A 27,566-nucleotide genomic window follows, 5' to 3' on the forward strand; every position below is an offset into this window, starting at 1 on the left:
TGTCCCAGGGTTAGGACAGGCAGCTGGTTGATATCTATGATAAGAAAGCAGGAATTGAGAAGCAGAAGGGTGAAGGTGTTTGACCCAATACAAAATCATGATCCCATCCTCAATGCCTAGACCTCAGCCAAGATACAGATTCAGATCTCAGTGACAGAGGAGGAGTCCATATCTCTAGGCGGAATACCCTGCAACCCCGTGGAAGTATATGCTGGGACAATTCCCTCAGTCCTTCGGCAAAGGAACATATAGCCATTTACGCAGGAGATTGTACACTGGGGAAAGGAAACAGGCAGAACTGGGGGGATTATTGACACTGGGTGTGAACTGACATTGATGCTCAGATGCCCACAGCACTATCATGTCTCCCATCACAGTGGGGCTTACGGAGGTCAGGGAGTAAACCTGGACACATTATGACCCACAATGGGACTACTGGATCCATAGACCCAGCCCTGGTTATCTTCCTATACCCTGAGTGCATAATTGACACTGATGCACTGCTAAGTGGAGTCACTCCCACACTGGGTCCCTAGTCTGTGGAGTAAGGACTTTCATTGTGCTGAAAGCCAAAGGGAAACCTCTGACACTGCCCCCATCCTGGCCAAATCAAAAATCATAGTGGGTCCCAGGGTGGGTCTTGTGGAAGACACTTCAAGTATTGTGGGGGTCACATCACCATTACAGAGCTGAAGGATGTGGGATGGTGTTGGGGCTGTCTATTGTCTCTACGTAATCCACCAGCCTGTCCCTGAAGAAGCCTGATGAAGCCTAAAGAATGAACTAGATTACTCCAGGTCTGGCCAAGTAGGAGTTATAATTGCAGCTTTTGTGCTGTCTGGATATCACTGGTAGAGCAGATTAATAAACCCTTGGACACAGAGCATGCAGCTGTGGATTTGGTGACTGCATTTCTTTCCACTCCAATTAGAAAGTGGATATGGAGTGATTCACATTCATTTGGGATCCTCAAAACATTGATTTATCATTTGTCTCAGGGCTATTGTAACTCCCCTGACCTCTATAGTGTAGTCTTAAGACTATACTAGACATACTGGATATCCAATAGGATATTAAATCAGCTCATATCATTGACAACTTCTTATTGACCTGGGTGGATGAGCAGCAGGTAGAAAGTGCACTGTAGTCCTTGGCAAAACACGGGCACTCCAGAAGGTGAAGATAAACCTTACAAAGCTTCAAGAGTGGCCACTCGGCCAGGCGCAGTGGCTCACGCCTGTAATCCCAGCACTTTGGAAGGCCGAGGTGGGTGGATCACCTGAGGTTGGGAGTTGGAGACTAGCCTGACCAACACAGAGAGACCCCGTCTCTACTAAAAATACAAAATTATCCAGGCATGGTGGCGCATGCCGGTAATCCCAGCTACTCGGGAGGCTGAAGCAGGAGAATCACTTGAACCCAGGAGGCAGAGATTGCAGTGAGCCAAGATCGTGCCATTGCACTCCAGAATGGGCAACAAGAGCAAAATTCCATCTCAAAAAGAAAAAAATAGTGGGCATTGAAGTAAAGTTTTATGGGTGAACAATGGCCAAGTGTTTAGGGGAATGCAGGTGTGTCCCCTCCAAGGTAACAGACAAACTGTTTCATCTTGCATCCTCACCAGAAAGAAGGAAGCACACTGCCTGATGAGCCTCTTTCAGTTCTGACAACACCACTTTCCACATCTAGGTGTGTTGCTTTGGCCCACACTCTAGGTGACATAGGAGGAGGCCAGCTTCAAGTGGGGCCCACACAGAAAAGGACCCTGCAGCAGATCCAGGCCATGGTGCAAGCAGCCACCATCTCTCAGACCCCCTGGTGCTGGTGATGCCATTGGTGGGGAAAGATGCAGGATGGAGCTGAACCAAGCACCAGTGGGAAAGTCACAGTGAAAGCCCTGGGATTCTGGAGTAAGGTCATGTCATTCACAGCAGAGACATATGCCACCTATTAGAAGCAACTTTTAGTGCCCCTTGTCCTGATTAGATAGAATGCTTGACCACGGGACACCAAGCAACTATGTGGTTCCAAGTGCCTGTGTGACCCTCAGAGTCATAGATTGGACAGGCCCAACAGCATCCATCATGAGGTGAAAATGGTCCACCTGGGTTGAGCTTGAATCCCATGTTGACACCCACAGAAAATACCCAAGTCTGAAGTGACACTGAACAACCAAACAGACAAATGGAAGTTAGCCAGCCTTCACCATGGGTCAGCCCTGGTCTGGTAGGATGAGTTCATGAATGGAGCAACCACAGTGGCAAGCATGAGGCTATGTATGGGGCCAACAGCACTGACTCCCCCCTACCAAGGCAGATCCAGCTGCCGACACCTCTGAATGTCCAACTCATCAGCAATTGAGGTCCATGATGTGCCCCAGTGGGGCACTATTTCTTTAGGTGACTAACTAGCCACTAAGTAACAAGTTGACTACATTTAGCTACTTCCATCCTGGAAGGGCCAGAGGTTCATCTTCACAGGGATAGGCTCCTATTCCATGGGTGTTTTCATGTCCTGCTCTCAGAAACTCAGCCAGCACCACTCTCCGGGTGCTGTTGACATTCCTGATCTGCAGGCTAGGCGGTGCTCCTAGCCCATTATCTGCCTGAAAGACCCACTTGGCTGGGAAAGTTTCAGTGTTTCTATGGCTGTGGGTTCCACTAATCCTATCACCATCTGCACCATCCAGAGGCTGCCAGCCACAAGGAATGCTGGACAGGTCTTCTACAGGCAAAACTCAGTGCCAGCCTGGAGGAAGCACTCTGAGAGGTGGGTGCCATCTTTCAGGACACGGTGCATTGTTTGAATCAGAGATGTCTCTAGAGTGCTGTGTTCTCAATAGGAAGAACATGTGTGTCCAGGAATCAAAAGATGGAAGCAGGTTTGGCTCCACGTCCAATCCCTTAGATTCACCCAATGGGGTATTTTGCATGTTTTATCTTCCAACACTGGGCTGTGCAGGGTACGAGGTCCTGGTTTCCAAGGAGAGTACCCTTAAAAGGAGACAAAAGACAGCCCACTGAACTACACATTACGGTTGTCACGAGAGAAGTTTTGATAGTATGTGCCCAGAGGCCACCTGGTGAAAAGAGGATTCTCCTCCCCTCCAGGCCCAGGTAATAGATCCTCATCTTCAGGAGAAGGCATGGCTACTCTCACACAATGAGGGCAGAAGTGTGTGTGGAAACCAGAGATCCACCTGGGGGCCTTCTGGTTTCCCTTACCTCATTGTAAGTGTGAGCAGAATCATCCAGCAATTCAGCCTGAGACAGCTTGATTTCCAAGGACCCAGATCCATCAGGGCAGAAGGTTTGAGTAATGCTGGGTAATCTCCCAAGGCCCTGCTCCTGTGCTCTGACATCCTCAGAAGCATTGGTGCTGAGGCCCTGCTTCCAATGGGCTGTTCCCAACCAGTGACAGATCACACCAGTGACACGAAAACAGGACATTCCTGGGAGACCAGGGACTCCTCTGATAGCCAACTGTAGCTCAAGGACTCCTCCATGGCCTTGCTTAACTCTCCTTAGATTGCCTGTGGTCTAGGGCGCATCCAGTAAACTTTCTCTCCTTCTGCCCATCACTGGGGATCACCTTTGCATCTTGTTGCCTTTCCCACGGTAACCTACCTCCCTTGCCATATCGCCTGACAGGTGTGTCCCCTAATAAAATGCTATAACTTTAATCCCATGATGGAACTTGCTTTTTGGAGCATTTGGACTATAAAATCATTTTCATCTGCTCACTAGTGATCTCTAACTTATTCCAATGTGTAAAATCTTTTTGTTTATTCAACTTCTACCTGCACTGGCTCCATTTTGCTGGTATTTGTATTATGCTTTTGAGTTCCTCAATGTTTGTTGTTTAATCACTAAATTTGGGGGTAGTTTGTTACACAGCAATGGATAACTAATGAAGCCCTCTTACATTTGCATTATTCTATAGAAGTTAACTACATCTGTTTTATTTTCTCCTATTTTGATAATATTAGCCACACATAGGGTTTCTAGTTTCTCAACACTTATTCTTTTCTTTATTTTAGTTTCTTTTCTCCTTTGTTCCTTCCCTTTTTTTTTTTTTTTTTGAGACGGAGTCTCACTCTCTCGCTTAGGCTAAAGTGCAGTGGCTCAATCTCAGCTGACTGAAAGCTCTGCCTCCTGGGTTCATGCCATTCTCCTACCTCAGCTTCCCAAGTAGCTGGGACTACAGGCACCTGCCACCACGCCCAGCTAATTTTTCTGTATTTTTAGTAGAGACGGGGTTTCACCATGTTAGCCAGGAAGGTCTCTATCTCCTGACCTCATGATCTGCCTGCCTCAGCCTCCCAAAGTGCTGGGATTACAGACATGAGCCACCACACCTGGCCTCTTCCTTCCCTTTCTCCTTCCTTCTAGCCCTCCCTCCCTCTCTTTCTTCTCTATTTCCATTCAACCTATCACCTTCCCTCCTTCTTGCTCCCTTTCCTTCCCCTTCCCCTTCCTTCTTTTCTTCTTTCACTTTTTCCTCCATTCCTCCTTCTTTCCCTCCCTTCCTCCATTTTTTCCTTTTTATTATAAAATTTTCCTAATATATAAAATAACCCTATGTGATTGGGCTGTAAGTAAGCATTTTCTGAATCTATATGTCAAAAGCATAATGTCTTTTATATGAGAAACAAGTAAACAACAGGAAGTTATTAACAGAATAAAAATGCTTGCTATCATTCTACCACCAAGACAGTGACTTTTAACACAATTCCTTCAACTCAGTGTTTTCAGAACACATCATCAACATCAAGTATTACACATTTATTGTAAAAGTTTAAGTAGCCAAAATCACTTTGGAAATCATATTATCATTATCTAGTATGGTTAAAGTCCATACAATGTATCATGCAACCAACCCATTCCTAATCATCCACTCTGGGGGTTTTGGGGCTTTCTTGCCTATGTGCACAGGAGACATGCACACTAATATTTATGGCAAAAACTGGGATCAGCCACATGTACATCAATAGGAAACTGGTGAAATTGTGGTAAAACGATATGTAAGCCTTCAGCAGTAAAAATGAATGAATGACAGCCTCCCACACCACAGATAACTCCTACACATAATGTACATCATGGGAAAATACATGCAGTAGGAATTTGCTGTACAGGAAGCTTAAAAACCAGCAAAACTAACAGGTTTGTTTTGGGGAGATATATATATGTGTATGTGTGTGTGTGTGTGTGTACATATATATATATATATATATATATATACTTATTGCACAAATCTTCGAAGGAATACAAAGGAATACGTATCAGAAGACTCAGGATGGAGTCTCCTGCCGAGACCAGCTGGTCAGGGAGACCCTAACCCAGTGGTGCTAGAGGAATTAAAGACACACACACAGAAATATAGAGGTGTGAAGTGGAAAATCAGGGGTCTCACAGCCTTCAGAGCTGAGAGCCCCTAACAGAGATTTACCCACATATTTATTAACAGCAAACCAGTCATTAGCATTGTTTCTATGGATATTAAATTAGCTAAAAGTATCCCTTATAGGAAACGAAGGGATGGGCCAAATTAAAGGAATAGATTGGGCTAGTTAACTGCAGCAGGAACACACTCTTAAGACACAGATTGCTCATGCTATTGTTTGTGGCTTAAGAATGCCTTTAAGTGGTTTTCCACCCTGGGCAGGCCAGGTATTCCTTGCCCTCATTCCCTAAACCTGCAACCTTCCAGCTTGGGCGCTAGGGCCATTATGAACATGTTACAGTGCTGCAGAGATTTTGTTTATGGCCAGTCTTGGGGCCAGTTTATGGCCAGATTTTGGGGGGCTTGCTCCCAACATGTCTCCCTTCTTTGATTTGTAAAGAGATAAAAGCAAGGGAAGCTTTGTCATGGTGAGCTACTTCTTGCAGGAATCGGGATCTGCATCTGCAAACTATATGAAGATAAACAACATAGATTAAAAGCACAGTCATCATTGAAATCACAGAGCGTCCAAGTGTTTTTATCCATTTTAATAGGTTACTAGCTGCTAATTTGTCGGCAGCTCCTTTAAGCACTCCAGTTTCTGGCATTAAGTTCAGGTGTTCCTGAGATGCTTTAAATATTTGTTCTTTTAATTTTAAATCCTTATGTTAAGCTCCTACAGTGGGCCATATCATTTGAGGTTGAGGTGCCACTATACCACCATGGTTCCAGATAATAGGAACTTTTGCCATACTTCTTATCATTTCTACCATCTGACCATTTTGTTCAGATCATCTGAATATAGTGTGACCATGGCATGCAGACTGAGAGGTGCAATTCAAGCTAAACATCCCCTTAGGGAACCAATTAATGATTCCATAGGAATTATTGTGCAGCACCTCTGCCTGTTCTGCAAAGCAATCTTCCTAAACAAGTATGTTCATTTTTTCTAACTGCGTCCAATTTTGTTTCCAAATAGGTTTTTGAGGGTGGTATGCCTCAATTATAGGAGCAGATTTATTATAATAAATACTGAGATCAGAAAGCGTGTGTAACCGTGTCATAGAGTGATTGCATCCAGGCATTATTACAAACCCTTATTGAAGGAATACTCACAGCAGTGGTGATAACCACTATCATAGCTACCATTAAATTATTCATTGTGACTGGTTGTCCTGCTTTCCTCAGGTTTTCTTCCGCCATCTGTGACAGCTTCTTGATCTATCCCCAGGTAGGTGGCTGTGTTCAATGGGTGTTGCTCATGACAGTTGGGGTCCTCCTCAGCATCAGTCTCAACATGGCTGCAACCGGGGGGTCCTCGGGATCCTCCTGGAGTCTCTTCCTTGGCATCTGGCTCATGATAAGGTTTCAGGTATCTTGATGGTATCCAAATTGGCTGTTGATTTTGGCCTGGAGAAATACAAGCATAACCCCTACCCCAAGTTATTATTTTACCTATTTTCCAATTTTTGTTATCGGATCTCTCCACCAAATCAGTTGTTCTGTTTCTGTCTTTGCAGCTGATTTCTGTAGATGCTGTTCAGCTGCTGATAACATCTGGCCTTTGGGCAGGCTCAAAAAATTTAAAGTTAATAATGCTAGGTTCAGTTGCATTTGTGGGGTTCCATATTCTCTGTCTCTCCCTTTCTGCTTTTGCAACTGCTGTTTTAGGGAGAGATTCATTCTTTCCACTATGGCTTGTACTTGAGAATTGCATGGGATACCACTAATGTGTTTAATATTCCACATAGAGAAAAATGTAGCTAAAGCTTGGCTAGTAGAGCCTTGGGCATTATCTGTTATAATAGAAGCTGGAATGCCCATCACTGCAAAACACTGCAAAAGATGACGTTTAACACAGGCAGAAGACTCTCCTGTTAGGCATGTAGCCCAGACAAAGTGAGAAAAGGTGTCCACACATACATGTACATAAGCTAGTCTCCCAAACCAGGGAACATGTGTGACATCCATTTGCCAAACAGAGTTAGGTTCCAGTCCTCAAGGATTAACTCCTCCTATAAAAGATGAGGAACGTACCATTTGGTAAGATGGGCATCGCTGGATAATAGCTTTAGCTTCTTTCCAGGTAATGCTGTATCTGCGTTTGAGACCAGAGGCATTAACATGGGTTAAATTGTGAAAGTGTCTAGCATTAAATATTGCAGTAGCAACTAGGCAATCAGCCATTTGATTCCCTTCAGTCAAAGGTCCTGGAAGAGGTGTATGAGCCCTAATGTGAGTGATGTAAAAAGGATGCATTCTACTCCTAACTGCTGTTTGCAATTGGGTAAATAAAGTCATCAGTTGTTCATCTGTATGAAATTGTGAGAATTTTAAATTAACTGTGTGGAGTGAACCATCCATGAAGAATCAGAAATCACATTAATAGGCATATCAAAAGTGTCAATACCTCAATTACAGCTACAAGCTCTGCTTTTTGAGCTGTAGGGCGTCTGAAAAACTTTACTTTTTGAGCCAGAATAAGAAGCTTTACCATTACTAGACCCATCTGTAAAAACATTCTCAGCACCTTCAATTGGTTTAGGTTTAGTTATTTTAGGGAGAATCCAATTAGTTAATTTGAAAAACTGAAACAGCTTCATTTTAGGAAAATGATTATCGAGAATACCCACAAAGTAAGCTAAAATGGGTTTGCCGAGTAAGACTATAAAAGCTTGCATATTTGTGCCTTCATGAGAGGGACAAGAATTTTTCCAGGATCATATCCATGTAATTTAATAATCCGAGTTCTCCCAATCCCTATCATAGTAGCGATTTGATCTAAATAAGGAGTTAGAGTCCATAAATTAGTATGTGAAAGAAAAAGCCACTCCACTAAGTCCTGTTCTTGGACAATAACACCAGTAGGTGAATGCTGAGTTGAAAAAATTAGCAAATCTAGAGTCTTCTCTGGATCTATTCTATTTAACTGAGCTTTATGGACTTGCTCCTCAATCAGTTGTAACTCTGCCTCTGCCTCCTTTGTTAATTGCTGAGGGCTAGTGAGACTAGGATTTCCTCTAAGGATAGAAAACAGATTACTCATGGCATAGGTAGGAATGCTTAGAGCAGGTCGTATCCAATTAATATCCCCTAGTAATTTTTGAAAGTCATTTAATATTTTTAGTTGATCCCTACGTATGGTTACTGTCTGTGGCACAATGGTAGTGTCATTTACTAAGGTCCCCAAGTAGGAGTAGGGAGTAGTGGTCTGAATTTTGTCAGGAGCTATAATTAAATCAGCATGAGAAATCAAATTTTGCAAGTGATCATAACATTGAAGTAATATTTCTTGAGTGGGGGCAGCACAAACTATATCATCCATATAGTGAATAATGTAACACTGTGAAAATTTTTTACAAGTAGGTTCAATTGCTTGCCCCACATATGTCTGGCAAATTGTGGGACTGTTTAACATGCCCTGTGGCAACACTTTCCAATGATAATGCTTAGCAGGCTGCAGGTTGTTTACTGCAGGAATTGTAAATGCAAACCGTTCACAGTCTTGCTCAGCTAAAGGGATAGTAAAGAAACAGTCTTTTAAATCTATGACTATTAAAGGCCAATTTTTTGGAATTATAGCAGGAGAACGTAATCCTGGCTGTAATGCTCCCATAGGTTGTATAACTGAATTGATGGCTCTTAAGTCAGTTAACATTCTCCATTTACCTGATTTTTTCTTAATTAAAAAAACTGGAGAATTCCAAGGGGAAAATATTGGAGCTATGTGCCCATTTTCTAATTGTTCAACAACTAATTTCTCTAAAGCCTCCAGTTTTTCTTTACTTAGCGGTCATTGTTCTATCCAAATTGGCTTATCCATTAACCATTTTAAAGGTATAGGTTCGGAAGGCTTAACAATAGCCACCATCAAAAATGATATCTTAATCTTTGGTGGGAACTTTTTAAACCTTGCAAATTTTTTTCTAGTCTCATACCAGGGACATACCCCATTTCATGCACTGTTTGTTGATTTTGAGGGATATATAATTGATCTGGAATTAGAACTTGTGCTTTCCATTGTTGTAATAAATCTCTTCCCCATAAATGTATAGGTAAAGAAGTGATAATTGGTTGAATAGTCCCAGGTTGTCCATCAGGCCCCTCACAATGCAAAATGTAACTACTTTGATATACTTCAGCAGCTTTACCAACTCCAACTATGTTAAATTGAGTGGGTTGAATTGGCCACATGGACGGCCAGTGCTGTAGAGAAATGATTGAAATGTCTGCGCCTGTATCTACCAAACATTTACATTTCTTTCCCTGAATAGTTATTTCACAGGTAGGATGTTTATTAGTAATTTGATTCACCCAATAAGCTGCTTTGCCTTGTTTATTTGTGCTTCCAAATCCTCCTGTTCATTTAATTTCACTTTTTCCCATTCCCACATATGGCACAATCAGGAGCTGTGCTATGTCCTCTCCTGGCTCTGCTTTCCAGGGAACAGAAGTAGATACAAGAATTTGAATTTCCCCATTGTAATCTGAATCAATGACTCCTGTATGTATTTGTATGCCTTTTAAACTTAAACTAGGCCTTCCTAAAAGTAATCCTATTTTCCCTGCTGGCAAGGGTCCACAGACTCCTGTTGGGACCTTTTGCTGGGGTTCCCCAGGCAGAAGGCTCACAGATTTTGTGCAGCATAAATCTAATGCGGCACTACCAGCTGTGGCTGGGGAAGGACATTGTACAGGGGTGAGGGAATGGCCTGAGCTGGAAATGCCCTGGTTTACAATGGGGCCCGGGACGGGCCCCTCATGGTGTTTCCTGAGATCAAGTTCCCTTGTTTATCAAACTTAGAGTGACACTGACTAGCCCAATGTTTTCCTTTTTTACATTTTGGACATATTTCAGGCTCAACAGTTTTCTTTTTTCCTCTGTCTGGCGGCCTGACTCACTGACTTTTTCTACATTCTTTTTTAGTATGAATAGCTTGTTTAAATTCTTTGAGTAATTTAAAAGGGAAAGGCTCAAATGTAGCTATAATATTTCCCTGTTGATCTGGGGGGTGTATTCTAACATGGAACTGCCAAGCCTCTAAATCACCCTCTTGTCTAGCTTGCTGAATTCCTGCCTGAATAGAACTAAGAGCTGTCACTCAAGGCGCTGCTCGAACAGTCACTGGGGCAATTACTTTTTGCCCAGTGTCCTCCGGAAAAGAAAGATGTGGGGGGTCATTTTCATCAAAATAATAAGGAGGGGGTGCAGAAGGGTAGGGATGAATCTCTCCTTCCTTTGCTGCTTTAGCTTTAGCTGGCAAATAAACATGCTCTGTAACCTCTTCCGTTACTTCGCTATACTCTTGTTCCTCCTCATTACCAGCATGAAAAAGTTCCAAGGTGAAACGAACCAGACCCCATACCTGTCCCATTGTTACCCTGACACTTCCGAACTCCCCTTCTTACGCACAACAGGGATTGCTTTAAGAGTACTCGGGTGTCCTCCAGCTAGTTTCCCATTCCAACCATTGCTCTGGTGACCCTTCGACCTGGATATGAGCCCCCACAAATGGACACCACTTGCCAAGACCAGCTCAGTCAGCAAGACCCTAACCCAGTGGTGCTAGAGGAATTAAAGACACACACACAGAAATATAGAGGTGTGAAGTGGGAAATCGGGGGTCTCACAGCCTTCAGACCTGAGAGCCCCGAACAGATATTTACCCACATATTTATTAACAGTAAACCGGTCATTAGCATTGTTTCTATAGATATTAAATTAACTAAAAGTATCCCTTATGGGAAACAAAGGGATGGGCCGAATTAAAGGAATAGGTTGGGCTAGTTAACTGCAGCAGGAACACACCCTTAAGATACAGATCGCTCATGCTATTGTTTGTGGCTTAAGAATGCCTTTAAGTGGTTTTCCGCCCTGGGCAGGCCAGGTGTTCCTTGCCCTCATTCTCGTAAACCCGCAACCTTCCAGCTTGGACGTTAGGGCCATTATGTACGTGTTACGGTGCAGCAGAGATTTTGTTTATGGCCAGTCTTGGGGCCAGTTTATGGCCAGATTTTGGGGGACTTGCTCCCAACAGTCTCCTTCTAGGGGGTGACTGGGTAGCAGCCCAGGGTAGCTTTACAGGTTTGTGTTTTACACCAGTGCTGGGCACCCTGGTAGATACTTGATTATAATTCCTTAAACAGAGTTTTCCAAATTAAAATATACCTGTTTTTTATAGAAATGAAAAAGAAAAGAATTTCAAAGTTCATTGCAAAGATTCTTAACAAGAACTACTTACACTGGAAGAAAACCACAGAGAATTGTAAGGAGCCACGTGACAGAGAGGACCAGGATGCCATGAAAACGGCCTTGGCTACAAATAGGTCATTTGATCCTTGGCTCCCTGGCATCTCTCTAGATTTTCAATGATACAATGTTCAATCTGCTGTGCAAGATAATTTCATCTTGCAAAGATTTGATGTTACATTTTACCACACATTAAACTGAAATAAACTTTTACAGATTGGAAATGCACATCATTGATCAAAATAAATGAAACATGAAAAGAGTAGGAAGGAATACCCAGTGATGGAATAGCAAATATGAATGGAAAACAGAATAGGACTGCTAAAAAGAAAAAAAAAATTCAGAAGCATGTAATAGCAGTGCTATTTAGAATCATAGTGGTGTCCAAATCACTTCTATCACATGTCATTCAATACCACAACAAAAGATGTTAAGTTTATTATAGAATGCCCATCAAATAGCCAGTTTTTGAAAAACACTTGTTTCTCAATTAGAACTAACCATTTCGGGCTACAGCATCAAGCCAAAATTATTGGCATCATGCTAAGCTAGATGTGTTTACTGAAGTATGAGATTCACATTTTTGTAAATGAAAAGCAATTTGATTAGGCATTTTTTTCTGCACAGCGAAAGAAACTATCATCAATCACAGTGAACAGACATCCTACAGAACGGGAGAAAAATTTTGCAGTCTATCCGTCTGACAAAAGTCTAGTAATCAGAATCCACAAAGAACTTAAGCAAATTTAGATGAAAAAAAAACTTCATTAAAAAGTAGACAAAGAACTTGAACAGACATCCAAAGAAGACATACATGTGGCCAACAAAAATATGAAAAAAAGCTCAACATCGCTGATCATTAGAGAAATGCAAATCAAAACCACAAATGAGATACCATCTCATGCCAGTCAGAATGGCAATTATTAAAAAGTCAAGAAACAACAGATGCTGGCGAGGTTGCGGAGAAATAGGAATGCTTTTACACTGTTGGTGGAAAAGTAAATTGGTTAATCCATTGTGGAAGACAGTGACAGTGTGGTGATTCCTCAGAGATTTAGAATCAGAAATACCATTTGATCCAGCAATAGCATTATAGGGTATATACCCAAAGGAATATAAATCATTCTATTATAAAGATATATGCATGTTTACATTCATGGCAGCACTATTCACAATAGCAAAGACATGGAATCAACCCAAATGCCCACCAATGATGGACTGGATAAAGAAAATGTGGTACATATACACCATGGAATATTATGCAGCCATAAAAAGGAATGAGATCAAGTCCTTTGCAGGGATATGGATGAAGCTGGAAGGCATTATCCTCAGCAAACTCACACAGGAACGGAAAACCAAACACCACATGTTCTCATTTATAATTGGGAACTGAGTAATGAGAACACATGGACACAGGGAGAGGAACAACACACACTGGGGCCTATTGGGGCAGGGTGGTGGTGGGAGGATCATTAGCAAAAATAGCTAATGCATGCCAGGATTAATACCTAGGTGATGAGTTGACAGGTGCAGCAAACCAACATGGCACATGTTTACCTATGTAACAAACCTGCACATCCTGCACGTGTACCCTGGAACTTAAAAAAAATTAAATTAAAAGACAAGCTTAAAGAAAAAGACAAGCTGAAAGAGTTAATGAAAAATAATTAGATAAAAGAAGTCCTTGATTTTCAAAAACCTGAAACAATAGTTATAATTTTGCTTTTAACATATATTCAAAACATTTGATACTGTTCCCTTCCAGAGGTACATCTTAATTCCCTCTCCTGAGTGTGGCTTGGACTTAATGAGGCACTTCTGATATGGCCTGGTTCTGTGTTCCCACCCAAATCTCATCTTGAATTGTTATGCGAATTGTAATCCCTACCTATTAGGGGAGGGACCACATGGGAGGTGATTGGATAATGGGGGCGGGGCCCGCATGCTGTTCTCGTGATACTGAGGGAATTCTCATGAGATCTGATGGTTTTATAAGGGGCTTTTCCCTGCTTCATTCTGCATTTCTGTCTCCTGTCATCATGTGAAGAAGGATGTGTTTGCTTCCACTTCTGCCATGACTGTAAGTTTCCTGGGGCAGGCTCCTCAGTCATGCAGAACTGTGAGTCAATTAAACTTCTTTCCTTTATAAATTACCCAGTCTCAGGTATTTCTTTATAGCAGTGTGAGAATGGACTAATATAACTTCTAACTTATAGAATAATGCTGACATAATGGTTTGTGACTCTGGGTGTAGAACCTAAAACTCACTGTGGCTTCCACCTTCTCTCTCTCTGTCTCTGGGATCGTGAGCTCTGGGGGAAGCCAGCTGCTGTGCCACAAGCAGCCCTGCAGGAAGGTCCATGTGGCTGAGAACTGAGGCCTTCTGGGACCAGACAACAAAGAACTAGGCCTTTTCCAACAGCCATGTGACTGATCCATGTTTCATGTGAATCCTCAGCCCCAGTGAAGCCCTCAGATGATGCAGCCCTTGGCTGACAACTGGACTGCAACCTTGTGAGAGGCCCCGAGCAAGAAGCACTCAGGGAAACCTCTCCTGGACTCCTGACCATTGGAAACTGCGGCAGATGAGGAATATTTGTTGTTTTGAGCTAAGTTTTACATAATTTGTTATGCAATAGTAAATAAATAATACATTTTCACAAGAGAGGATGTATTATTACACATTAAATTGCATTTGCTTTAAATGTATCATCGTCATCATTATTATTTTTGAGACACGGTCTCGCTCTGTCACCCAGGCTGGAGTGCAGTGGCATGATCACCATGCACTGAAGTGTCGACCTCCTGGGGTCAAGGGACCCACTGATCTCAGCCTCCTGAGTAGCTGGGACTACCGTCATGAACTACTATGCCTGGCTAATTTTCTAATTTTTTGTATAGATGGGGGTTTTGCCCAGGCTGATCTTGAACTTCTGGAGTCAACAAATCTGCCTTCCTCTGCCTTCCACAGTGCTAGGATGGCAGGCGTGAGCCACCATACCTGGCGTAAATTAATTATAAGATATTAAACATGTAACTTAGTTTTAAAAGGTAAGGAGAATTTCCATGGCTGAAGAGGATGTATTTTATGACCATTCACAATGATCACTTTACTTGAACTTCAATTTCCAACTGTGTCCGAAGTAAACACAAAAGGAAGATCCAACCCTTGCTAGGCTGATTCTATTATGCCCTCAACAACCAGCTCCTGGTCATTCACCATCCTCCAGTTATTCAATCAACTCTAATGTAGGTGCTGCTGTGAAGGGAGTTAGTGGATATAATTAAGGGTCTCAATTAGTTGACTTTAGGCTGGGTTTATCCTGCTTGGACTGTCCTAATCAGGTGAGACCTTGAAAGGACTGGGTTCTTCCTGAGCATAGAGACTCACAGTGTGAGAGGGACTCAGCATGAGGGGTTTCCTCCAGCATGGGCTTTGAAAATGAAAGGGCTGTGGGCCGGGTGTGGTGGCTCACGCCTGTAATCCCAGCACTTTGGGAGGGTGAGGCGGGAGGATCATGAGGTCAGGAGATCGAGACCATCCTGGCTAACACGGTGAAACCCTGTCTCTACTAAGAATACAAAAAAAAAAAAAAATTAGCCAAGCATAGTAGCAGGTGCCTGTAGTCCCAGCTGCTTGGGAGGCTGAGACAGGAGAATGGCGTGAACCCGGGAGCCATAGCTGGCAGTGAGCCGAGATCCGGCCACTGCACCCAAGCCTGGGCTACAGAGCGAGACTCCATCTCCAAAAAATAAATAAATAAAATAAAAAATGAAGGGGCTGTGTAGGAAAGAATGCTGGTGAGGACCAGGAATCGAGCACAGCCCTCCCTGTTCTCTACATTGACAGCCAGCAAGGAACAGGGACCTCAGTCTTACAACTGCCAGAAACTGCATTCTGCCACCTCTGTATAAGCCTGAAGGAGGATTCAAAATGAAAACACAGCTTTTGGAAGCCCAGAAGAGAGATTCCATCCACATTTTGCCCAGATTTCTGATCAAGGAACTATAAGCAGATAAATGGGTGTTGTTTCACCAGGCATGGTAGTGCATGAATGAATTGATGAATTGATATGCACACTAGTTACATAAAATAAAATTTTTCTGAACTTTTTCTGTGTTTTGCACTTTATAATTATCTGTAATGCAATTTAATACACTCATATTTCATTCATTCAGTCGACAAAAATTAATTTAGTCCCTATGATAAACCAGATATCCCCTCATATGCTCACGTGCCTGACACTCCAGAAGTTTCTCAAGACCAAGGTGGAGACACTGGAGTGTTTTAAGTGGAGAGATGACACACTCTGACTCCCAGGAGCAGGACCACTGTGAAAAGAACAGTCACGTAACAGGTCATGGGACAGTGCTAGTGTCACAATTCACAAGTGACAGTGTGGTGGGGACTAAGGGGACAGGAGGGCCTGAAGGATGAGAAGGACGGAGGGAAGGGCTGGAGAAGCAGGAGGTGAAGAAAAGGAGCAGAGGAAAGAATTCGAAAGCAGCAGAATTCTTAGGTTTAAATACATTGTTTTATGGATTTTAATACATCCATCTACAGAGCCTAGCAGGATGTCCTTGGCAGTTGGCCTTTAATACTTTATGTGAGTCTGCCTAAAAACTAACTTTTTAATGTTAATCAGGTTTAAAAATTACTAAGTGTTCCTATAAAATATACACAACACTTAGCAGTGGATACTTCCTAAAAACATGCAGTGCATGAGCACTAGTGAGGGGCATTGTGACTACATTGAACAGTTGCAACTTTGAGGTGAATAAAGCCTGTACTGACTCCTGGTTGCAACGTACCTGGTTGCAAAGTACACGGTGTGCTACTTTGTATTGAGGAAATATCCTGGACTCACACAGAAACTCAGAGCTATGGAATGATGGCAAATTTAAAATATGACAAGCGGGAGTCACAGGTACACCGCAAAAGTGAAACTTAGAAGCTTTGTGAGTCCTGTTGTAACGCTTTTGGGCACATTTATACATCATGGGGCCAAAGTCACATTTTTTACCGATTAGATTCCTGATCATTCAGGGGTTACCAAGGTTCTGCTATCCAATGTATTTAATAAACAAATAAATAAATAAACTGGTCTCTATTCTGTCTCATGCACTCAGGCACAACTTTTCCCAATAAAAAAAAAACAAAAAGGAAAACAAAAACAGTTTCTACACCTCCATTCCCAGAGCAAGCTCACTCTCTGTCACCAAACTCCGTGGGTGAGTTTTCTTCTAGAAGAGTCCAGGTGGACAGGGAGTCCAGTTCAGGGACGGAGATTCCGGGATGAAAAGTGAAGGGAAAGGGACAGGGCCCATGCCGAGGGTTTCTTCCTGGTTTCTCAGACAGCTCCTGGGCCAAGACTCAGGGAAACACTGAGACAGAGCGCTTGGCACAGGAGGAGCGGGGTCAGGGCGAAGTCCCAGGGCCCCAGGCGTGGCTCTCAGGGTCTCAGGCCCCGAAGGCGGTGTATGGATTGGGGATGCCCCGCCTTGGGGATTCGCCACCTCCGCAGTTTCTCTTATTCTCACCACCTGAGACGGGTCCTTCTTCCTCCATACTCACGAAGCGGACACAGTTCTCATTCCCACTAGGTGTCGGGTTTCTAGAGAAGCCAATCGGTGCCGCCGCGGTCCCGGTTCTAAAGTCCCCACGCACCCACCGGGACTCAGATTCTCCCCAGACGCCGAGGATGGTGCTCATGGCGCCCCGAACCCTCCTCCTGCTGCTCTCAGGGACCCTGGCCCTGACCCAGACTTGGGCGCGTGAGTGCAGGGTCTGCAGGGAAATGGTCGGGAGGAGCGAGGGGCCCGCCCAGCGGGGGCGCAGGACCCGGGGAGCCGCGCAGGGAGGAGGGTCGGGCGGGTCTCAGCTCCTCCTCGCTCCCAGGCTCCCACTCCATGAGGTATTTCTACACCACCATGTCCCGGCCCGGCCGCGGGGAGCCCCGCTTCATCTCCGTCGGCTACGTGGACGATACGCAGTTCGTGCGGTTTGACAGCGACGACGCGAGTCCGAGAGAGGAGCCGCGGGCGCCGTGGATGGAGCGGGAGGGGCCGGAGTATTGGGACCGGAACACACAGATCTGCAAGGCCCAGGCACAGACTGAACGAGAGAACCTGCGGATGGCGCTCCGCTACTACAACCAGAGCGAGGGCTGTGAGTGACCCCGGCCCGGGGCGCAGGTCACGACCCCTCCCCATCCCCCACGGAGGGCCGGGTCGCCTCGAGTCTCTGGGTCCGAGATCCACCCCGAAACCGTGGGACCCCGAGTCCCTTGACCTGGGAGAGGCCCAGGCGCCTTTACCCGGTTTCATTTTCAGTTTAGGCCAAAATCCCCGCGGGTTGGTAGGGGCAGGGCGGGGCTCGGGGGACCTGGCTGACCGCGGGGGCGGGGCCAGGTTCTCACACCATGCAGGTGATGTATGGCTGCGACGTGGGGCCCGACGGGCGCTTCCTCCGCGGGTATGAACAGCACGCCTACGACGGCAAGGATTACATCGCTCTGAACGAGGACCTGAGCTCCTGGACCGCGGCGGACGTGGCAGCTCAGATCACCAAGCCCAAGTGGGAGGCGGCCCGTCGGCCGGAGCAGTTGAGAGCCTACCTGGAGGGCGAGTTCGTGGAGTGGCTCCGCAGATACCTGGAGAACGGGAAGGAGACGCTGCAGCGCGCGGGTACCAGGGGCCACAGGGCGCCTCCCGGATCGCCTGTAGATCTCCGGGGCTGGCCTCCCACAAGAAAGGGAGACAAATGGGACCAACACTATAATATCGCCCTCCCTCTGGTCCTGAGGGAGAAGAATCCTCCTGGGTTTCCAGAGAGTGACTCTGAGGGTCCGCCCTGCTCTCTGACACAATTAAGGGATGAAATCTGTGAGGAAATGAAGGGAAGACAATCCCTGGAATACTGATGAGTGGTTCCCTTTGACACTGGCAGCAGCCTTGGGCCCCGTGACTTTTCCTCTCAGGCCTTGTTCTCTGCTTCACACTCAATGTGCGTGGGGGTCTGAGTCCAGCTCTTCTGAGTCCCTCAGCCTCCACTCAGGTCAGGACCAGAAGTCGCTGTTCCCTCTTCAGGGACTAGAATTTTCCACGGAATAGGAGATTATCCCAGGTGCCTGTGTCCAGGCTGTTGTCTGGGTTCTGTGCTCCCTTCCCCACCCCAGGCGTCCTGTCCATTCTCAAGATGGCCACATGCGTGCTGGTGGAGTGTCCCATGACAGATGCAAAATGCCTGAATTTTCTGACTCTTCCCGTCAGACCCCCCCAAGACACATATGACCCACCACCCCATCTCTGACCATGAGGCCACCCTGAGGTGCTGGGCCCTGGGCTTCTACCCTGCAGAGATCACACTGACCTGGCAGCGGGATGGGGAGGACCAGACCCAGGACACGGAGCTCGTGGAGACCAGGCCTGCAGGGGATGGAACCTTCCAGAAGTGGGCGGCTGTGGTGGTGCCTTCTGGAGAGGAGCAGAGATACACCTGCCATGTGCAGCATGAGGGTCTGCCCGAGCCCCTCACTCTGAGATGGGGTAAGGAGGGAGATGGGGGTGTCATGTCTCTTAGGGAAAGCCGGAGCCTCTCTGGAGAGCTTTAGCAGGGTCAGGGTCCCTCACCTTCCCCCCTTTTCCCAGAGCCATCTTCCCAGCCCACCGTCCCCATCGTGGGCATCGTTGCTGGCCTGGTTCTACTTGTAGCTGTGGTCACTGGAGCTGTGGTCGCTGCTGTAATGTGGAGGAAGAAGAGCTCAGGTAAGGAAGGGGTGAGGAGTGTGGTCTGAGATTTCTTGTCTCACTGAGAGTTCCAAGCCCCAGGTAGAAGTGCCCTGCCTGGTTACTGGGAAGCACCATCCACACTCATGGGCCTACCCAGCCTGGGCCCTGTGTGCCAGCACTTACTCTTTTGTAAAGCACCTGTTACAATGAGGGACAGATTTATCACCTTGATGACTGTGGTGATGGGACCTGATCCCAGCAGTCACAAGTCACAGGGGAAGGTCCCCGAGGACAGACCTCAGAAGGGCGGTTGGTCCAGGACCCACATCTGCTTTCCTCATGTTTCCTGATCCCGCCCTGGGTCTGCAGTTGCACATTTCTGGAAACTTCTCTGGGGTCCAAGACTTGGAGGTTCCTCTAGGACCTTAAGGCCCTGGCTTCTTTCTGGCATCTCACAGGACATTTTCTTCCCACAGATAGAAAAGGAGGGAGCTACTCTCAGGCTGCAAGTAAGTATGAAGGAGGCTGATCCCTGAAATCCTTTGGATATTGTGTTTGGGAGCCCATGGGGGAGCTCACCCACCCCACAATTCTTCCTCTAGCCACATCTACTGTGGGATCTGACCAGGTCCTGTTTTTATTCTACTCCAGGCAGCAACAGTGCCCAGGGCTCTGATGTGTCTCTCATGGCTTGAAAGGTGAGACCTTGGGGGGCCTGATGTGTGGGGGGTGTTGGGGGTGAACAGTGGACACAGCTGTGCTATGGGGTTCTTTGAATTTGATGTTTTGAGCATGCGATGGGCTGCCAAAGTGTCATCCATTACTGTGACAGATATGAATTTGTTCATGAATATTTTTTCTATAGTGTGAGACAGCTGCCTTGTGTGGGACTGAGAGGCAAGAGTTGTTCACACCTTCCCTTTGTGACTTGAAGAACCCTGACTTTCTTTCTGCAAAGGCACCTGAATGTGTCTGTGTTCCTGTAGGCATAATGTGTGGAGGAGGGGAGACCAACCCACCCTCATGTCCACCATGACCCTCTTCCCCACGCTGATCTGTGTTCCCTCCCCAATCATCTTTCCTGTTCCAGAGAGGCGGGGCTGAGATGTCTCCATCTTTTTCTCAACTTTATGTGCACTGAGCTGTAACTTCTTACTTCCCTCTTAAAATTAGAATCTGAGTAAACATTTACTTTTTCAAATTCTTGCCATGAGAGGTTGATGACTTAATTAAAGGAGAAGATTCCTAAAATTTGAGAGACAAAGTAAATGGAACACATGAGAACCTTCCAGAGTCCATGTGTTTCTTGTGCTGATTTGTTGCAGGGGAGGAGAATAGATGGGGCTGTGCCTAGTGGGTGCTCAGGCCAGTATGGACTTTATGTGGTCACTGCTCAGCTGGGTCATCTTTGCTCCTTCATTCTCCTTGGTCCTTCAGTAGAACCTTGTCCCCCCACCACCTGTGATCACAGGGACTTGGATGTCACCTACGGTGGTCCCTGCATACAAATCTCATTGTGGTATCGAGACTAATTTTCAGACCTGTCCAGTTTTTGCCCTCCTCCCAGGGCTCTTTCCTGGGCTGTATTTTTCATCTTGCCTCCAATCTTTTTAAAGGAAGCAGATTCTGAAATTTGCAGAGAGGAGGGGTCCCATAGTTTCTCATCATAGGGAACTTTCTGTTGGAGCTCCTCTTCGGCTCTCCTACTCTTCTTCCTGCCCTGAGTTGTAGTAATCCTAGTGCTGGCTCCAATCCGAACTCATGGATTTACAAAGCAGAGTCTAATTTAGATTCATACGTGGTTGGAAAATTGTACCCATAAGCCTAGGGTTATCTTTCCTGAAGAGAAAAATATGGTTGTGTGCTGCAGTGTGCAGGAGGGTTGGTGTGGGAGGAGGTAGGGAGGGAGGACACACAAGCAGTCCTAGTGAGAAAAGCACTGGCGGCATCAATGTCCACATGAGATGATGTTGTTCTTTAGCTGCCATAAAGCAGCATTTGCCCTGAGGCTACCTTAACAAAGATATTGGCTTCAGAATAGAGAAGTGCTTTACAGTGATCATTCATTCAACTGACATTTGTTGTCTGCTAGGGATATAACTGCTTTTGCATTTAGAAAGCATCATTAAGGTGAAAACAGAAAAATTTCTGGCGTTGTGGTACATATGTTCTAGATGCTAGCTTGTCCAACCCATAGCTCGCAGGCTGAATGTGGCCCAGGACAGTTTTGAATGTGAGGAGTTTTTGCTTTTCTGTGGCGGACCTGAGACCTGGAGTGAGTGCACCCACCTCCCTCAGGATCAGGAGTGAATGCTTTAGGAACCCTCCTTTGCAGTGACCTGCAAAAGATAGAGGGCACGGTTACTGTGAGAACCCAGAGTAGCAGCCAAAGGGGCTCAACCTTCATGGAGTTTTGGGAAAGGTTAGTAAAAGGTGGTGTCCCAGCATCAGAACAGATGGGCAGCCAGCGAGGGCACTGCTTCATATCTATGATGGGAATGCAAGAATTGAGGAGCAGGAGACTGACGGTGTTTGACTAAATACGAAGTCATGATCCCAGTCTCAATTCCTAGACTTCAGCCAAGCTTCAGATTCAGAATCCACAGTGGGGCTTAAGGAGGCCAGGAAATAAACCTGGACACATTATGGCCCACTGTGGGACCACTGGGTTCATAAACCGAGTCCTGGTTATCTCCCCATTCTCCACATGCATAATTGGCCTTGATGCACTGGCAAAGAGGGTCACCCCCACACTACATCCCTAGTCTGGAGAGTAAGGGCTATCATTGTGCTGAAGCTCAAAGGGAATCATCTAAAACTTCCCTCATCCCAGCCAAGCCAGAAGCAATATTGTGCCCCAGGTGGGACTTCAGGAGGGTGCTGCAGGTATTGTAGGGGTGGCACTGCCATTAGAGAGCTGAAGGATGGGGGGTGGTGTTGGGATTGCCTATTATCTCCATATAATTCAGCAGTCTGTCCCTGAAGAAGCCTGATAAAGAATGAATGGAATTACTCCAGACTTGACCAAGTAGGAGTCCTGATTGCAGCTGCCATGCTGGCTGGATATCACTGCTTGGGGAGATTAATAAGGCCTCAGGCACATGGCAAACAGCCATGCATTTGGTGAGTGCATTCTTTCCCATTCCATTTAGAAAATGGATATGGAATGATCACATTCACATGGGATTTATAATACATTTATTGATAGCTTGCCTCAGGGCTACTTTAACTCCTCAACCTTCTATAAATATCACCTTAAGAGATCTGGACAAATCAGACATCTCACAGAATACTAAATCTCTTCATTTCATTGGCAATATCACATAGATTGGGATGGATGAGCAAGAGGAGGAGGAAAGTATGCTGAATTCTTTGGCAAAACGTGTGCACTACAGAAGGTGAAGATTAACCTTACAGAGCTTCAAGAGTGGCCACTGCAGTGAAGTGTTATGGGTCCAGTGGTTAGGGGCATGCAGGGCTGTCCCCTCCAAAGTAAAAGACAAACTTGCATCTTGCATCCTCAACAGAAGGAAGGAAGCACACTACCTGGTGAGCTTCTCTGGGTCCTGGCAACACCACATTCCACATCTAAGTATATTGTTTGGCCCACTCTCTGGGTATAATATAGGAAGAGGTCAGCTTTGAGTGCGGACTAGACAGGAAAGGACACTGCAGCAGACCCAGGCGGTGGTGTACCAGGTCATCAACCCTCAGTCCCCTGGTGCTGGGGGTGACAGTGTGGGGAAAGATGCTAGATGGAGCTGAACCAAGCAGCTGAGATCAAGTGAGCTGAGATCCCGCCCCTACACTCCAGCCTGAGCAACAAGAGTGAAACTCCATCTCAAAAAGAAAAAAAAAAAAATTAAAAGGATAAGCACCCTCCCACATCAGAGATAACTCTCCAACACATAATGTACATGCGGTGTGAGTTCTCTGTATGGGGAAGTTAAAAAAAAAACACAGGTCAAACTGTGATTTGGGTATATATATATACTTATTGTAAAAATCTTCAGTGACAATGCCAAGGAATCGCAAATACAAGACTCAAGACATAGGTTCCTTTTAGGGGATAGGATTGGACAACAGCCTAGGGTGGCTTCATAGGTTCTGTTTCTTATGCCAGGAGGGGATATCCAGGTAGTTAGTTACTTGATCATAAAACTTTATTTATTTATTTATATATTTTGAGTCTCGCTCTTGTTGCCCAGGCTGGAGTACAGTGGCGTGATCTCAGTTCACTGCAACCTCCGCCTCCCAGGTTCAAGGGATTTTCCTGCCTCAGCCTCCTGAGCAGCTGGGATTGCAGGCAAATGCCACCACTCCCAGCTAATTTTTGTATTTTTAGTAGAGACGGGCTTCACCATGTTGACCAGGTTGGTCTGGAACTCCTGACCTCAGGTGATCCACCCACTTCAGCCTACCAAATTGCTGAGATTACAGGCATGAGCCACCACTCCTGGCCCACAAATCTTTAAGTGGTATTTTTCAAAATGCACCTTGTGTGCCATTCCTGATTGATTATTTGGAAATGAAAGAGAAAAGAAAATGCCAAAGTTCATCACAAGCATCCTTTGCGATAACTACTCATAGTAAAACAAAGCCGCAGCTGGCCGGGCACGGTGGCTCACTTCTGTGATCCTAGCACTTTGGGAAGTCAAGGCCTGTGGATCACGAGATCAGGAGTTCAAGACCAGCCTGACCAACATGGTGAAACCTCGTCTTTACTAAAAACACAAAAATTAGCTGGGCGTGTTGGTGTGTGTCTGTAATCCAAGCTACTCAGAAGGCTGATGCAGGAGAATCGCTTGAACCTGGAAGGCAGAAGTTGCAGTGAGCTGAGATCCTGCCATCGCACTCCAGCCTGGGTGACAGAGCCATACTCCATCTCAAAACGAACAAACAAACAACCACAAAAAACAAGCCACAGCCAATTTTAAGGAGCCATGTGAGAGGACCAGGATGCCATGAAAAACAGCCTTGGCTACAAATAGGTGATTTGATCCTTGGCTAGTTGGCGACTCTCTACATTTTCTGATACACAGTGTTCAATCTGATAGGCAAGGCAATAGTATCTTGCAAAGAATTTGAGAATTTGATATGTTGCTCACATTTTACCACACATACAAGTGAATTAAACTTTTACAGAATAGAAAAAAAGCATTGTTGAGCAAAATAAATTAAATGAAAAGACATAAATGAATAACTAGTGATGAAATAGCAATAAGAATGGAAAACACGAAAGAGCTGCTTTTAAAGCAACATTAGAAGCACAAAATAACAGTGTTTTTCAGAATCATACTGGAGTCCAAATCACTTCTACCACATCTAATTAAAAACCACAGTGAAAGATGTTAAACTGATCACAGGATGCCCACTGAATAGCCAGTTACTGAAAAATCTTGTTCCTAGATTGAAGTTAACCATTTCCACCTATCACATCAAACCAAATCATTGTCATGACGCTAAGCTAGTTGTACAGACAAAGATGTGAGACTCACATTTTTCTAATTCCAAAGCACCCTGATTAGGCAAATATTTTTGTAGATGCTTGAGTCAGAAAATTGTCATTTTGGGCATTCTTTTTTTTTTTTTTTTTTTTTTTGCCTTCAAGCATCTGTTTAACAAAGCACATCTTGCACCACCCTTAATCCATTTAACCCTGAGTGGACACAGCACATGTCTCAGAGAGCACGGGGTTAGGGGTAAGGTTATAGATCAACAGCATCCCAAGGCAGAAGAATTTTTCTTAGTACAGAACAAAATGGAGTCTCCCATGTCTGCTTCTTTCTACACAGACACAGCAACAATCTGATTTCTCTGTCTTTTCCCCACATTTCCCCCCTTTCTATTCGACAAAACCACCATCGTCATCATGGCCCGTTCTCAATGAGCTGTTGGGTACACCTCCCAGACGGGGTGGCGGCCGGGCAGAGGGGCTCCTCACTTCCCAGACGGGGTGGCCGGGCAGAGGCGCCCCCCACTTCCTGGATGGGGCAGCTGGCCGGGCGGAGGCTGCCCCCCACCTACCTCCCGGACAGGACGGCTGGCCGGGCGGGGGCTGCCCCCCACCTCCCGGACGGGGTGGCTGCCGGGCGGAGACGCTCCTCACTTCCCAGACTGGGCGGGCGGGGCAGAGGCACTCCCCCCATCTCAGATGATGGGCGGCCGGGCAGAGATGCTCCTCACTTCCTAGATGGGATGGCGGCCAGGCAGAGGCTGCAATCTTGGCACTTTGGGAGGCCAAGGCAGGCGGCTGGGAGGCAGAGGTTGTAGTGAGCCGAGATCACGCCACTGCACTCCAGCCTGGGCAACATTGAGCACTGAGTGAGCGAGACTCCATCTGCAATCCCAGCACCTCAGGAGGCCGAGGCTGGCAGATCACTCGCAGTTAGGAGCTGGAGACCAGCCTGGCCAACACAACGAAACCCCGTCTCCACCAAAAAAATATGAAAACCAGTCAGGCGTGGTGGCGCGTGCCTGCAATCCCAGGCACTCGGCAGACTCTAAATTATTCAACGCCTCAGACACTAACTTTCCAAGGAATAGGAGATTATCCCAGGTGCCTGTGGCCAGGAGGTGTCTGGGTTCTGTGCTCCCTTCCCCATCCCAGATGTCCTATCCATTCTCAGGATGGTCACATGGGTGCTGCTGGAGTGTCCCATGAGGAATGCAAAGTGCCTGAATTTTCTTACTCTTCCCCTCAGAATCCCAGAATACATGTGTGATCCACTACCCCATCTCAGACCCTGAGGCCACCCTGAGGTGCTGGGTCCCGGGCTTCTACCATGTGGAAATCACAGTGACCCAACTGTGGGATGGGGAGGACCAAATTTAGGACGCAGAGCTTGTGGGGACCAGACCTGCAGGGTATAGAACCTTCCAGAAGTGGGCAGCTGTGGTGCTGTCTTCTAGAGACAAGTAGAGATACACATGCCATGTGCAGCAGGAGGCACTGCCAGAGCCCCTCACACTGAGATGGGCTAAGGAGATGAATGAGGGGCCATGTCTCTTCTCAGGGAAAGCAGGAGCCCTTCTGGAGGCCTTCAGCAGGGTCAGGGCTGAGGCCTGGGGGTCAGGACCCCTCATGTTCCCCTCCTTTCTTAGGGCCATCTTCCCAGCCCACATTCCCCATCGTGGGCATCGTTACTGTCCTGGTTGTTCTAGGTGCTGTGGTCACTGCTGTGATGTGGAAGAATAAGACCACAGGTAGGAAAGGGGTGAGTTCCAAGATTTCTTCTTCCATTCGTGGATTTCAAGCTCCAGATGGAAGTTGGCTCATTTCCTGCCTAGTTGTGAGACACCATCTCCACACACATTTACCCTGTTCAGATGCCCTGTCAACTCTCACTCTTTTGTAAAGCACCTGTGAAATTGAAGGACAAATTTATCACCTTGATTGTGATCATGGGAACCTGACTCCCAGCAGTCACAAATCAGGAGAATGTTCCTGCTGAGGACAGATGTCAAAAGGACATTTGGTTCAGCTTCAACACATCCTCTTCCCTCGGGTTTCCTGATCCTGACCTGGGTCTGCATTCACAGTTCTGGAAACTCCTCTAGGATCTCATGGCCCTGCCTCTTCCCTGGCTTCTCACAGTTTGTTTTCTTTCCTCATATGGAAAAGGAGTCAGCTATGCTCAGGCTTCAAGTAAGTGTGGTAGGGGTGGGAGAGTGATTCCTGAGATCCTTGGAATAGTGTAGACAGGAGCCCATGGGGGAGCACAGCCACCCCAAAATTCCTCCTTTAGTCACATCACCTGTGGGCTCTGACCAGACTTTGTTTTTGTTCCACCCCAAACAGGAACAGTACCCAGGGCTCTGATGTGTCTCTCAAGTCTTGTAAAAGTGACACCTTAGAGGGCCTGAAGTGAAGGAGGAGTTGGGGCAGATGGGACACAACTAGGCTCTAGAGTCTTTGATTTGGAATTTTTCAATGTGTGGTGGGCTGTTCAGTGTCACCACTTACCATGACTGACTTGAATTTGTTCATGACTATTTTTTTTCTAAGACTGCCTTGTGAGGGACTGAGATGCAAGATTTGTTCATGGCTCCACTTTGAGACTTCAAGGGCCTCTGTCTTCTCTTTCTGCCAAGGCATCTGAATGTGTCTATGTCCCTGGTAACATGTGAGAAGTGGAGAGAC

General features: G+C 46.0%; 1 protein-coding gene and 1 pseudogene across 2 annotated transcripts; one reads left to right on the forward strand and one right to left on the reverse strand.

Moving 5' to 3' along the window:
- The window catches only part of LOC103783499 (MHC class I polypeptide-related sequence B-like), a 150,299-nt pseudogene that overhangs the window by 45,013 nt on the left and 77,720 nt on the right, over window positions 1-27,566 (reverse strand).
- Window positions 17,037-20,717, forward strand: LOC100979338 (putative HLA class I histocompatibility antigen, alpha chain H). 2 transcript variants are annotated; one of them, XM_055113326.2, is made up of 8 exons: window positions 17,037-17,467; window positions 17,592-17,861; window positions 18,104-18,379; window positions 19,052-19,240; window positions 19,343-19,459; window positions 19,900-19,932; window positions 20,075-20,121; window positions 20,289-20,717. In XM_055113326.2, the coding sequence occupies exons 1-7, from the start codon at window positions 17,185-17,187 to the stop codon at window positions 20,116-20,118; spliced, it is 1,212 nt and encodes a 403-aa protein (XP_054969301.2). In that variant the 5' UTR covers window positions 17,037-17,184; the 3' UTR covers window positions 20,119-20,121; window positions 20,289-20,717. The 2 variants fall into 2 exon arrangements, with proteins under 2 accessions (XP_054969301.2, XP_034817576.3); XM_034961685.4 differs by having other exon boundaries at window positions 17,170-17,467; window positions 18,965-19,240.

Source organism: Pan paniscus, chromosome 5 (assembly GCF_029289425.2).
Source record: "Pan paniscus chromosome 5, NHGRI_mPanPan1-v2.0_pri, whole genome shotgun sequence".
NCBI lineage: Eukaryota > Metazoa > Chordata > Mammalia > Primates > Hominidae > Pan > Pan paniscus.